We start from the raw sequence: 13,792 nt of genomic DNA, 5'->3' as shown, positions 1-13,792 counted from the left end.
GTATTTTTCTTTGTGCATGTGCAATACAGGGATGTGAGCATTTCTCGAATTTTCTAGGGTACACAAGCAATTTTTGGAATCGCTAAAAAAAATACACGACAGATTTAAAATGGATAAACTGTCTTTAGCTCTCTTTATATTAATGTGTAGCCTTTGCAATAATAAGCTTCTCTATGTATTTCATGAGAAAGCTCAGAACTGTTATGGCTTGAATAAGACGTTTTGTCTCATTCTGACATAATAGATCTGTGGCGTAAGTCAATATCATACATGTTTATATAAACCGGGCAGCAACCTTACAGCTCCATTATCACTGATTTGTCCTGAGCTTGAGTCTGCAGTTTTCCATGTTCTCCCCATGTCCATATGGGTTTCCTCTGCACCTCCCAAAAACGTGGCAGTAGGTGTATTGGCAAGTCTAAATTGCCCCTAGATGTGACTGAGGGATGTGTGTGTTACATGTTAATGGATTTCCATCCGAACTACTAGTATTTGTGTCCGCTGTAGTATTCAGATTAATACACCAACGTTAACAGTAATTGTTGTTAGAGGTCATAGTGCTTCAGTCTTTTGTAATTATATACATTGTGATTCTCTTCCCCTTTCCCTTTCGCAGGGACGGAGTTTTAATGAAAAGTGTTCAACATCACCGGGAACACACTGACTCCTATTATACTCTTTTAAAGAGGTCATTATTCAAGAGGTTTCCATTCATTTGCATTAATGACTTTTACCATTGAAACCATTAGCTCACTAAGCAGAGAGAAAGCAAAATGTTAAACATGACGGCCTTTATTATCTCATTCCACAGAATTTTTTTTTTCCTTCTCCCCGGTTTTCTTAATCGTCTTATTGCGCCTTTCACCAATGGACTTGTACTTGTCTTTTCATACATTGTGCGCTACGTTTTGCATTGCAAACTCCTGACGTATCTAATTTCACTGGTTTAAAGGCCAATTGGTACTGCAGTAAAACTGGTTTGGATTCAAATAAATAAGCAAAACGGGTGGCTTCTGGCTTTGGATCGCATTAAGTCGTTTAATAAAACCTTATTCTGATGACTGGATAACCTGTAGGCTACATTTGACCACAGAGATGTAATTCAGCGTCGGCTTTGTGTACTTTTGTTTTTTGTATTCCTTTAGGCTGGGCGACCAGTTTTACCGAGAAGCCATCGAGCACTGTCGCAGTTACAACGCCCGCCTGTGTGCCGAGCGCAGCGTCCGCCTGCCCTTCCTCGACTCGCAAACCGGCGTCGCCCAGAACAACTGCTACATCTGGATGGAGCGCCATCACCGTGGACCAGGTGAGATTTAACACGATGAGGAACAACATCTGGTCATTGTCATGGTCAGTTTGTGTTTTCAGGACATAGTCCAAACTTTTCACTTCGAATGCTTTCTATGCGTATGTCTTCAACAAGGTTTACAATCATTAGCGCTGTTTCAATATCTATGATTTTCGCAGATTTTTGCTTCACTGAAGAAGAGTCAGTTTATTGAGCAACAGTAAAACCTTTTGAACAGTTCACCATCTTATTAAACGAGCTTATGTAGATGTACTGGTGTAAGATCTTATCTACAGGAGCATTCAAAGTGAAAATCTTCCAGTCACTGACTCTTACTCTTCTCAAAATGGCAGTTGAGCATCAGTATATACTGAAAGATTGAGAGTGCAATATTCCAGGAAACATATTATACCATTAATATATTTTGGATGAATATAAAGTGTGTCTGGACAAAAGTTATGTGCTTTTTCGAACATCCCTTTCCACATTTAGTCCCCATTTTGCTGTTCTAATAACCGCCAATCTTCTGGAAAAATGTTCCTCTAGATATTGGAGTGTGCTTGTGGAGATCTGTGCTCATTCAGCGACAGTGGTGTGCCTCCAAATGTTTGCATACGACCCACACACGAGTGAAAAAATTCAGGAGTCGAAATACTATTGTCCATATAGTGTATGATTTAGTTGCATGAAGTGTATAACGCAAGTCAATTACAATTTGTGTAGCCATTAAAAAATGTCCCATTATTTACACCATAACAGCATCAGTCTGCAAAATAAAAAAAACACACATCATTTGTAGTGTAATATGTAAATGCTGTCCATTTCTTTTTAGTACAAAGTTGGACATTGATGAATATTTTATAACCTCTGGATTATTAAATCAGCCATTTAACCATTTAATATTCCCACAAATGAATATTTCGAATTAATACGAATGTAAATGTTTGTAAATTTAATTAAGAAAGCAACATATGCAACAGGATTTTTAGACAAAAAAAAAAAAAAGCTTAATGAAGGCTGATTAGTTTAAAAAGAAGCATTACGAAGTATACAGACTATGAACCATACATACACACTGAATACACACTGTTTAGTTGAAGACTGGTTAATACACATTAAAGTTTTCTTTTGTAATCTAGAAACATTTAGTTGCATTTATTTCTAATTGCCGTAATTGCTGTTCAGTGTTCATTTGTGCCTACAACGTTTCCCCTTTTTGTAATTAAAATGATTGTATTTGCAAGTAATTGACACAAATTGAGGCTGTGCTGAGTGTGAAGCATGGTGGAGGGAGCATAGTGATGTGCGGCTGCTGTGCTGAGTCAGGATTTAAGTAGCTTGCAGTCATTGATTAAACAGTCTTTCTTGATTAACTGCTTTTTCTTGGTCAGGGCTACAAGTAGAGCATTTACTGGGAACACTGGGGTAAAATGGGACACTTTAGTAGATTGGATGAAAGCGCATAGCAGTGTAGTGCGTGCACACACACACACACACACACACACACACACACACACACACACATTCACAGGCAATGTAGAATAGAAAAATCTACATACAGAAAGGAGAAAACATGAGAACCAGTAGGAAATCCACAGGGAAACACATGCACATCTCTCAGACTGTAACAACATGCACCACAGTGCTGCCTTATGTGGGAACAAGAAGTAACAGAGGTCAAAAGGTCAACATTTAAATAAGACATCAGAATTCCAGGATAAAGTCAAAGAGAAGCAGTTCATCAGCTGAAGCTAATTTTAAGTTTGAAGATGCACCAAATTAGTTCACAAATCAACCGATAGTAAATCAATTGGTAAATCTACAGATAGGCGTTACAGTTCGACCAGGGTTTGGAATGTCCAAGGAAGGGATCAGATATTGATGGGGTAAAACATGGTGAAACAGCTTAACGACTTTTTCCTCATCGTTGTGCACGTCTATTCAGCAGATCTGTAACTTTTTTGTTGGAGATTATTGCTTAGTTTTTTAGACTTTGAATGTTTCGGAGGGGTGTTTATAAATATTTTAAAGACTTGGAAGACGACCAGCATTTTATGAGTTATTAACCCAACAATTCCGAAGGGTTCGCAATTTATTTTCCTTTCTTTTGCTAACTGTTTGTTAACTCTCTTGCCTTTTTCGCATGGTTTATTGGAAAGCAGCCTGGTCTCGAAATAGGTTACTGACCTGCAATTCAAAATCAGTAGGCTGGAATTATTTAATTATTGCCTGCCTATGTGTTTTTGCATGGTTGTGTGTTCAGGTTTGGCAGCTGGCCAGATGTATACATACCCTGCCCGCTGCTGGAGAAAGAAGAGGAGGTTACACACTTCGATGGATTCAAGTCTTCACCTCTACGGTCTAAATATAGGTATATAGGGCATCCTGACATAAGTTATCCCATATGAAGTGCACTGATTTATTAAACAGTGTTTCAAATCAAGCTTTGTCTCTCTCTCTCTCTCTCTCTCTCTCTCTCTCTCTCTCTCTCTCTCTCTATCTTTTAAATGTTTTTTTTGTTTTTTATGGAAAAAGAACCACCAGCTGGATGCTTGAAAAATGTCACTAACTGTGTGACTAATGACTAATTTTGTAAACGATTCTTAAATGACCTCTATGTAAACGAGTGGATCGCTAATGTTCTCCGCCTGGTTGCGAATTTGACCCTGTGGCTGGCAGTACATGTGTGGAAAAGGATGAGCGAGTGTCTGTTGTTGTTCAGCATCTGGTAAAAATTGCAGCAGAATTGTATGAAAGTGCATCAGTTAATGAAAACCAGAAGGAAAAAAAAAAGGGAAAAGTTTCTTTTTGGTATCAAAAAAAAAAGTTCAGTGCTATTTGTGATGGCTTGAGGGACAGATATTGCTTCGAAATAATCGGCAGCAGTTTTGCACGCTACTGTGTGCTCCGTTTTAGAGAGCACAGCGATGATTCCACATTTTACAAACAGCTGACAGACTATTGCACTTTGTATGTGTGTGTATGCATTTTTACAGATAATGGCCTGACAGCTAAAGATACTTTGCCTACCCCAAGCACCACGCTGGAGGCTTTGCTGAGAGGCGACGGTTTGGACAAGCGGAACGGCACCAGAGAAGAGGACCTGCTGGAGATTCAAGTGAGCGGCTGCTTTTCAGCGTAGCATCTAACAATCTCTGTAGAGAAGAATGATCCTGGATTTTTACTTCTTTATGCTGTGCTGGGGAAGAAGCGTTTTAGTAGACTCTTTCTATAAACGCCTCCCCGCTGATTTAATCACCTGACTGTTTAAATGCAAACGGTAAAATCACTCAACCATTATCTTTTTGTTTTCTTTTTTTTTTTTTTTTTTTTTTTTTTTTTTTTTTATATAAACACCACTGCTGACCTCAACCATCTCCAGCGTATTCAAAAAGACACTTAAATTGTTAGCAGATGAATAACATCTGGTACCATCAGGGGAAAAATAAGAGAACAAAAAATATATAATAGCTCAGATGGTCTATGGTGACTAATTGTTGATTTGTAGCAAATCATTTCCATATAAATTTAAACTATATAAACTTCCAAATATTAGTTTACACTATATAGCCCATATTTCTTACTCCTTATCCTGCATTTTTTCCTCTCTATTCTGACTGTTTTTCCTCCCTTCATTTTCGGTTTGCAGAGAGTTTTGGAGGCTGACGCCAATGAAGATGGTTACCATGACGATGAAGACTTTGATGTGGACATACCAAAAAGGAAACACCGGGGAAAAGGCAGAGTGAGTGATTTATTCATGAAGTCATATGGCTTAAACACTGCTGTATGCTGTACACTGATGCCCTCACTATTGACCTGTTTTGGTTATTATTAATTTCCTTTTTTTCCCTTTTTGTTTTCTTTACATTGCACAGTTTAAATGTGCAGTCTCAGTCTAGCTGAATGGGAAAAATGCATTGTGGTTGATTTTGAGATGTATGGGAATATTTATAGCTGGAATTATCTTTGTTTATGTAATAGAAGAATGTTTTATTTTAATTTAACACGCATCATGTACATTCTAATGAGATAATTTTATTTTACACAGTCCCATGACTAAAAATCGGCTGAAATGCGAATCTGCTAAATACTTTAAAGATAATAAAATAAGATATTTGAATTGTGACAGTAAAATATTTATATAGATTTTCTATTTGAACTGATTTTCTATTGTTTTTAGTTGTGTGTGTATATATAAAAGTGCAGTAACAGTGACAATTGTATGATTTTTAAAGTCTTCTTATGTGTACATTTACACACACTCTGGAGCATGAGTAGGATATAAACTTTTTTCATCCAAATGTACAGAACGTTTATGAATACCAAATATATTTGGAACCCAGCCATTAGGGTTGCACAAGCCAGTGCACTCTTAGTGCCGGTCCCAAGCCCGGATAAATGGGGAGGGTTGCGTTAGGAAGATCATCCACGGTAAAACGTGCCAAATCAAATATGCAGATCACCAAATATATCATATATACAGTACATTATATGGCCATTTGGTTATAAAAAAAAAATGACCATTGTCTATTTGTGGTTCTTCCCCAAAACTTATGCCACAAAGTTTATAGCACACAGTTGTTACAACCTTACTGGAATTAAGAGCCCTCAAGCTTGTTCCAGCAGGCCAATGCTCGAGTTCACATGGCTACATGAAGATATGGTCGAAGAAATCAAGGTCCTGAACAATGAACACCTTTGGGATGGACTGGAGTGCCAACTGGACACCAGTGCTTCTTGACTGATATAAGTGCTTGATTTTAAGCTCTTGTGGCTGAATGGGCAGAAATTCCCTCAACTCTAATGGAAATACTTCCCAAAAATAGAGTTTATTATAACAGCAACTTTCAACTGAGATCATTTATTTAGAGTATGGTATTAATCCCAAAGGAAAATGGGTCAGAGCGCAGGGTCGGCCATGATACAGGAGTGGATAGGATTGAGTACATTGCTCAAGGGCCCAGCAGTGGCAGCTCGGCAGTGCTGGGGCTTGAACCCCTGACCTTATGGTCACTAACCCAGAGTTTTAAACACTGGACCACAACTGCCCTGGCACATATGGTTCATATGGGTGTGATGATCCAGTGTACACATACATTTGGGCTTATAGTGTGTGTGTTTGTGCATGTTGGTTATGCTGATTAGATTATAATAAGCAGTTTTGTAGTGAATTACAATAAGGTTCTTGCGTATAGCTTCAGGCTTTACACAAAAACGATTAACAACCTCATTGCATGTGACCTTGTTACCCAACATCAACTGTGCTGCAGCTGCTTAAATGGGCAGAACTGATAAATAAAATTGTGTATTATCAGTGTAGATGTGAACACAAGTATTATGTTGTGTTGTGGCAATTGCATTGCAGTTGTGATATCAGACAACCTCAAACAGAACCTTGCGGGTCACATTTTTGCCTTACTTTATACAAATTGGTAATGACCTGCCAAAATAAAAATATGATCAGTTGTGCCAAATGATGCATTTGTACACAATTAAACCAAGACAGAATCATAAATATAATTTGCTAGCTTGAGTATTAATAAGTTTAAATGCGCCGCACAATCGAGTTTTTCCGAGCACCAAGATAAGATTATTTGTCATGTCTTCTTGCAGGGCCGAGGCTCAGGACGCCGGAGGACGGACCACGATGACCATGATAAGCCATATATCTGTGAAAGTAAGTAGCTTGTACTGATTTAGTGTTTGTTAAGACACATTCTGTGATTGAAAAGCCTAGTGGAGCCCTGCAGTGCCCTTTTCAAGTTGGACTTGCTTGGTTTTGCTCAAGCGTGTAGTTAACCTGTGGAATATGCCGGAAAGCAGATAAGGTTCTCAGGCTTTACTGTGCCTCCTTTCTGAGTAACCCTTGCTCATGTGTGTTTATTCTTTTTTGTCTCTTTTTGCTTTGTGTCTTCTCTGTTTCAGACAGATACAAACAAAAGCATAACTCAAAAACTGCAGCTTCAGGTATATGGATTTTTGTCTGCTTTGGACAGGATTAGGAAGTGAACACTTTGCTTTTCTGTTTTCTTTGTTACTATTAATAACGATTATAGTCATATTTCCTTTTGCATATTTTGCAAACAGCTTGTATGTTAGAACATGACTTGGTTCACATACAGGAGAATCAATGTCTCAGCTTTCTAAAAGTCATCCACAGGTTTTTGCATGCTGTGATCGTGCCTCCTAGTTCATCAGTTCTCCTTATTTTTTCAGTCTGTGGGAAACGCTACAGGAATCGCACTGGCTTAAGCTATCACTACGGCCATAGCCACATTGCCGATAAGGAGGGACCTCAAGCCAGAGACCAAGAGCCTTCACAGTCTCCAGCCATGAACCATCGTCCTTACAGTCGCAAGCGTAAGAAATCTACTTTGCTTTCGAAATGAAGAAATCTTTTTATGTGAAAGGAAGTGTGTCTTAAACTGATAAACAAATTAAGTGTAATGGTATTATCTGGTCAATGCCTGTTTTTCTTACTATGTATATTCTGGCTTCTACTCTCAGACCAGAAGAGTCCAGATGAAGCTCATACACTGAACAATTTCTGCAAAGTCTGTCAAGTGCATTCGGACTTCAAATTGAAAGATGGCAAATGCTCCAAGTGTTCCCGCTTAAGTATGTAACAGTTTAATTACTTCTGTTTCAGTCCCAAACCTCCTAAATTCCTGCATTAACTGTGTACTTTTGTGCTCTTGATTTGAGTAATTGATCGATAAAATTTTTTAAAAGCTGCCGAAACCTGGTCATATCTGTTCATACTGCATTGTAGGAAAAGGTGGAATTTTACAGTTAAATAAACATCAAAGAAAAAAAGCTACTCATTTCCTTTGTTTACATTTTTTTATTTTTAATCAGATGAGAAGAAACTCATCGCCAACACCTCGATAAACAAGCTAAAAAAAAAAAAGATTTATGATCGAGTACTGAGATCATTTTAAACCAGCAAACTCTGGTCTTATCCACAAAAAGCTGGTTTGGCTGCAGGTTTTCATTCCAACCAAACAGGAGCCACACCCGATTCCTACCTGTGCAATCTTGACTCCTTGTGACCACACCCGAGGACTTTTTGCTGCAGAACTAAAATTCTAGGGGTGGAGACAACTTGGTGTGTCTCAGGCTGGATAATTGTATCGTCGTTAAATGTTGTAGAGCCGCCTGTAGGTTGCTCATAAACCACTTTCATTTATCAGTTGGAAATAGAGCAACAGCTAAAGGTAAACACACCACTGGCAGCTGTGTCTGAAATCACAAACATCTAGGTTGTGTGTCGACAGTGTTTATTTCTATGTTCTTGCTACTGCTGAGGATGGTTTCACACGAACAGCATAAATATACATGATATTACTTACAGTAATGCGTTGCACTGTAATGTTCATGTGGAAACATACTCGAGGGTTCAACTCAAGAATCGTGAAGATGGATTTGGACTGAAATGAATAATAAACAGTTTGCCGTAGGATTACAATCATAATGAAAAGGTTCACACTCTGATCGCCATCAATAAACCAGCAATGATGGATTTCGAATAAAGAAATATTCGGTGTCTTTGGTGTCATACTATGAGTTTGCTTCCTCTTAGGGTTTCTTCTTGATATCATCTCAGGTAGTTTATCCCTACCACTGTTGCCACTGAATTGTTCATTATGGAATTAATGAATAGGGATTAATTGGGACTAATTACTGTAATTTCCGGACTATTAAGTGCACCAAAATATAAGCCGCACCCACTGAATTTGACAAAGATTTTTATTTTGAACATAAATATGCTGCACCTGTCTATAAGCCGCAGGTGTCTACACTGAAACTAATGAACTTCACACAGGCTTTAACGAAAGACAGTGTCTGTTACACGGCTTGTATCTAAACAGTCGCCTACCAAGAAAGTCATTGTTCACTGTCTTCCTCTTTCCTTTCACAACAATTTCTCTCGGGAGTTTTTCTTTTGGCATCGTCGTGCGTTTAAAAATCACCATCGGTGAAGCTTTTCTCCCGATGCCGTGCAGCTCAGAACACAGGTGAAGTGTGTGAATGATTCGCATTTCCTGTAGACAGTCCGAGTGAGCGGCAGGTCAAACGTCAGAGGAACCTCATCTATATTTATGATGTGGTGCGGCCCGATTCAGTGGGAGCGCATCTGATTTAATATAAAGAGTTTCATTGGTTTACCTAAACCCGTTCAGCAATTTCATTGGTCTAAATGTTATGGGGCTCAGTGTTTTGTCTTGAAGCTTGTGAAACCGGGTAAAACCCAGGAAAAATCCATAAATTAGCCACTTCGTTGTTTAAGCCGGGGTTTAAATCGTGGGAAAAAAAGGTAATTAATTTTTTATTTCAGTACAGTTTTATTTGTATAGCGCTTTTAACAATAGACATTGCCCGAAAACATTGTTACAGAGATAAATAGGTAATAAGGTTAAAATGTATCATTTTTAGTGCCTATAAGTTTATCCCTAATCAGTGAGCCAGTAGCGAATATAGCCTCAAACCTTGAGAGGAAACGGATTCAAAAGGGAACCGATCATCATCAACTGTTTATTAACTGGTGCTTCAGAACTGTTAATGCAAACTGAGGTCCTAAGCCATTGTAGCAGACTGTTGATATTAATTACAGTCCAAATCCATTTTCATAGATCTTGAGTTGCTCAGTAACTTCATGGATCTTTAGGCTGTTCTTTGTTTCAAGCACCATACAGATAGATTTGAACTGAATATCACTTCTCTTGAGTATGTTATACCTCCTTCTGATGTAGCATGAGCGGCAGGTGAAAAGGTTATGCTTGGCTGGTGTGTTTGACTTTACTCTCTCTGGTTGGTAGCTGTTGTTTCTTGCCGAAATGCTGGCTTGAACATTCCGTGCCACCAAGATCAGGACGAGTTCCCTTTTGAATTTGGTTCTTCTCAAGGTTTCTTTCTCATACCATCTCAGGGAGATTTTCTTTCTAAACTCATAAGGACAACTTATAGGCTTACTAAATGTAAACTCCGTTTGTCCGTTGTTAAAAGTGCTGTCCAAGTGAAATTGAATTGAAATTTGGAGAAATATTACAAAATGAAAAAGATTCCTAGTTCTTATGATTTATTTAGTGCCTTGTGTTCCCCTGGTCTAAATCAAACGTCCTTTCGGTCTTCTGATATTTAGCATTATTATTTAAAGAAGTTTCGATTGTTGTATAAGATTGGATACATCCCTGAGGATGTGGTTTATTCGTTTTTCTATTTGGAACATGTAATCATTCAATCATCCTGTTCTGCCGTGTTCAACATCTGATTGTGTTGGTTATTTTGTCATTCTTCCGCGTCACCATATTGCATTAATCGGTTTAATCAGACGAGCGTGTTCGAGCTGGTTCATTGTATTAATGTCCGGTAAAGATGTCATCGCTGTTGTGCAGTTGGGATTATTGTTGAAAAAGTGTTGAAGTTTTGAGTATACAGTGGCATGTGAAAGTTTAGGCACCCCTGGTCAAACTTTCTGTTAATGTGAACAGTTAAGCAAGTGGCAGATGAAATGATCTCCGAAAGGCATAAAGTTACAAATGACACATTCTCTTTATATCTTAAACAAAACTTTTTTTTTTTTTTTTCAACCTTTAAATATTTTTAAATAACAAACGGAAAAGGGCCTGCAGCAAAAGTTTGGGCACCCTGCATAGTTAGTACCTAGTAGCACCCCCGAGTGTCACAGCTTGTAAACGCTTTTTGTAACCAGCCAAGGGTCTTTCAGTTCTTGTTTGAGGCACTTACACCCATTCTTTATTACAACAGTCTTTCAATTCTGTAAGATTCCTGGGCCGTCTTGCACACACTGCTCTTTTAAGGTCTAGCCACAGATTTTTCAATGATGTTTAGGTCAGGAGACTGTGAGGGCCATGGCAAAACTTTCTCCTGAGGTTTCAGTGACCACTTTTCCTGCACCTCTTCCCTCCTCTGATCTGCACACTTCGTCCTGGCCTGCCTCTGGATAGTGTTCTAATCGATTGGAGACGACTCTGTGCAGCTGGAGATGGTTTCTCATCAACCCCCTGGGGATCCATGAAATTATGGAGTAAAAACAGGAACTCTGAGGATTTGGATTTGGACTGTAGTTAATGGCAACAGTCTGCTACACTGACTCAGGACTACAGTTTGTATCTGATCACATCACTGCACCCCACAAAATCGTTTATCTGTAATAAATGGACATTTGGTGGCACCCAGATGAGGATTGGTTTCCTCTTGAGTCTGGTTCCTCTCAAGGTTTCTTCCTTTTGCCATCTGGGGGAGTTTTTCCTTGCCACAGTCACCACCAGCTCGCTCATCAGGGACAAACTTACTTATAAAGAACATATTCACTTTTAATCAACACATTATCTGTGTAAAGCTGCTTTGAGACAATTTTCATTGTTAAAAGCGCTATACAAATAAAAATGAATAAAAATGAATTAAATTGAATTGAATAGTCCATTGTGGATTTCGAGGTGTGTTTCAGATCATTATCCATTTGTAGAAGCCATCCTCTTTTCGACTACAGCTTTTTTACAGATGGTGTTTGCCTCAAGAATTTGTTGGAATTTAATTAAATCCATTCTTCGCGTGAAATGTTCCCCGTCCCATTGGCTGCAATACAACCCCAAAGCATGATCGATCCACCCCAATTTTTAACAGTTGGACTGGTGTACTTTTCATTAAGTTCTGTGCCCTTTGTTCTCCAAACATACCTTTGCTCATCATGGCCAATTTCTCCAAAAAGGCTTGTGTGTGTTCTTTTGCAAATATCAGACGCTGAATTTTTGTGGTGAGGACGCAGTAGAGGTTTTCTTTCAATGACTCTTCCACGAAGGCCATATTTGGTGTCGCTGAACAGTTGAACAGTGTACCACCAGAGTCTGCCAAATCTTCCTGGAGGTCTTTTGCAGTCAAATGATGGTTCTGGCTTGCTCTTCTAACAATCCTACGAGCAGTTCTCTCTGATATTTTTCTTTGTCTTCCAGACCTTATTTTGACCTCCACTGTTTCTGTTAACTGCTATTTTTTTTAAATTACATTCCAAACTGAGGAAATCAGTACATGAAAACACTTTGCTATCTTCTTATAGCCGCCTCCCGCTTTGTGGGTATCAATCATTTTCATTTTCAGAGTGCTAGGCAACTGCTTAGAGGAACCCATGGCTGCTGACTGTTGGGACAAGGTAAGAGGAGTCTGGGTATTTATAAAGCTTTGAAATTTGCATTATCTGGCCTTTTCCTAACGATTCCTGTGAACAAGCCTTGACCCTAAACAAAGCTAATTAAGGTCTGATACCGTGGTCAAGGTAATATGAAAGCTCAAGTCTCCTGGGGTTCTTAAATTGTAGAAAACAAAAACAATACACTGATATTGCTTCAAATATTGCAAAAGAGTGTTTAACTTTAAGCCTTTTGAAGATCATTTCATCTTCCACTTGCTTAACTGTTCACAATAACAGACATTTCGACCAGGGGTGCCCAAACTTTGGCTTGCCACTGTAAGTAGTTGAATGCAACATTTCTGATCTCTTTTGTCAGGTGGACACTGTAAAGCAAAAGAGGAAAAGCCTTTCGCGGGAGCGGAGGAGCTGTTCGGTGCCAGCTCTGAGAGCGACACTTCTACATTTCATGGCTTTGAGGAGGATGAGCTGGAAGAGGCCGTGTCTAACAGCGGAAAGGTCTCTCCGAAGGGAAGATAGAGAACAGTTTCAGAGACGTGTCGTTCTTTCTAATACAGCGCACCCCCTGCAAAAATTCTGCTGCTTCTTTTAAAAGGATTTTGTTTGGTTGTTTTTGTTTTTTTCACCTTTCCCAATTTATTGGAAGCACAATTCATTTTATTAGATTAGGTGATGTATAAAAGATTTATCTTCCTTTTAATGAGTTGTAGATCATTATTATTATTATTATTATTATTATTTATACGTTAAGAGCAAATTTTGGAAGAGACTGTTTTTATTTTTGTTTGCTTAGAATTTTTATTTTAAGGAACCTTTCTATTTTTTTTTTCCCTTAAAGGGAATTGATGGTATATTATTAAGGCCACAATGGACAGAGATTATTAGAAATGTATTTCTTGAATCATTTTCCAAGACTGAAGACAAAAATAATAACTTTAAGAAGACCTTGCCTCTGTTAAGGAGTACAAGTCAGTGAAGAGAAGACGTGAACTTCAAAACGAACTGGTAGTTTTTTTTTCCTCATGTCACTGGAATGGGGATACAACCCGAGATCTCCTCAATAAGTCAACTGGGTACTTAGTATTCTGTACTGTGACTACGCCAAAATGGAGTTGGGACAGCTTTTAAAGAGAGGAGTTGCAGATGTATCATCTCTCATCCTGCTTTGGAGATAGAGGAGCTCTTGTGAAGAAGAGGTTATCTGAATCAACTGCATACATGTGGAAGACTTTGGCTATGGAAAGGTAAAGACAACTGTGAGAACTAAATATATGTGTATATCTGACTTTAGACTTTAGCTTAAAAATAGAGACCTTGGTGCTACTTAACATTCT

At 38.5% G+C, this 13,792-nt stretch overlaps 1 protein-coding gene across 2 annotated transcripts in view; it reads left to right on the top strand.

The window, feature by feature from the left end:
* The window catches only part of LOC124390029 (zinc finger protein DPF3-like), a 34,582-nt gene that overhangs the window by 16,593 nt on the left and 4,197 nt on the right, over window positions 1–13,792 (top strand). The window contains exons 2-10 of one of the 2 annotated variants that reach the window (XM_046855704.1): window positions 1,146–1,306; window positions 3,552–3,659; window positions 4,285–4,406; window positions 4,938–5,033; window positions 6,905–6,968; window positions 7,217–7,258; window positions 7,508–7,651; window positions 7,799–7,909; window positions 12,817–13,702. In XM_046855704.1, coding sequence (XP_046711660.1) covers window positions 1,146–1,306; window positions 3,552–3,659; window positions 4,285–4,406; window positions 4,938–5,033; window positions 6,905–6,968; window positions 7,217–7,258; window positions 7,508–7,651; window positions 7,799–7,909; window positions 12,817–12,977 — 1,009 coding nt within the window. In that variant the 3' untranslated portion in view covers window positions 12,978–13,702. The remainder of the gene's footprint in view (window positions 1–1,145; window positions 1,307–3,551; window positions 3,660–4,284; window positions 4,407–4,937; window positions 5,034–6,904; window positions 6,969–7,216; window positions 7,259–7,507; window positions 7,652–7,798; window positions 7,910–12,816; window positions 13,703–13,792) is intronic. The other variant, XM_046855705.1, reaches the window with a different exon arrangement.

This window comes from Silurus meridionalis, chromosome 8, assembly GCF_014805685.1.
Source record: "Silurus meridionalis isolate SWU-2019-XX chromosome 8, ASM1480568v1, whole genome shotgun sequence".
Lineage (NCBI taxonomy): Eukaryota > Metazoa > Chordata > Actinopteri > Siluriformes > Siluridae > Silurus > Silurus meridionalis.
Note: the sequence above shows the minus strand (reverse complement) of the source record. Positions and strands in the feature narration are given on the sequence as shown.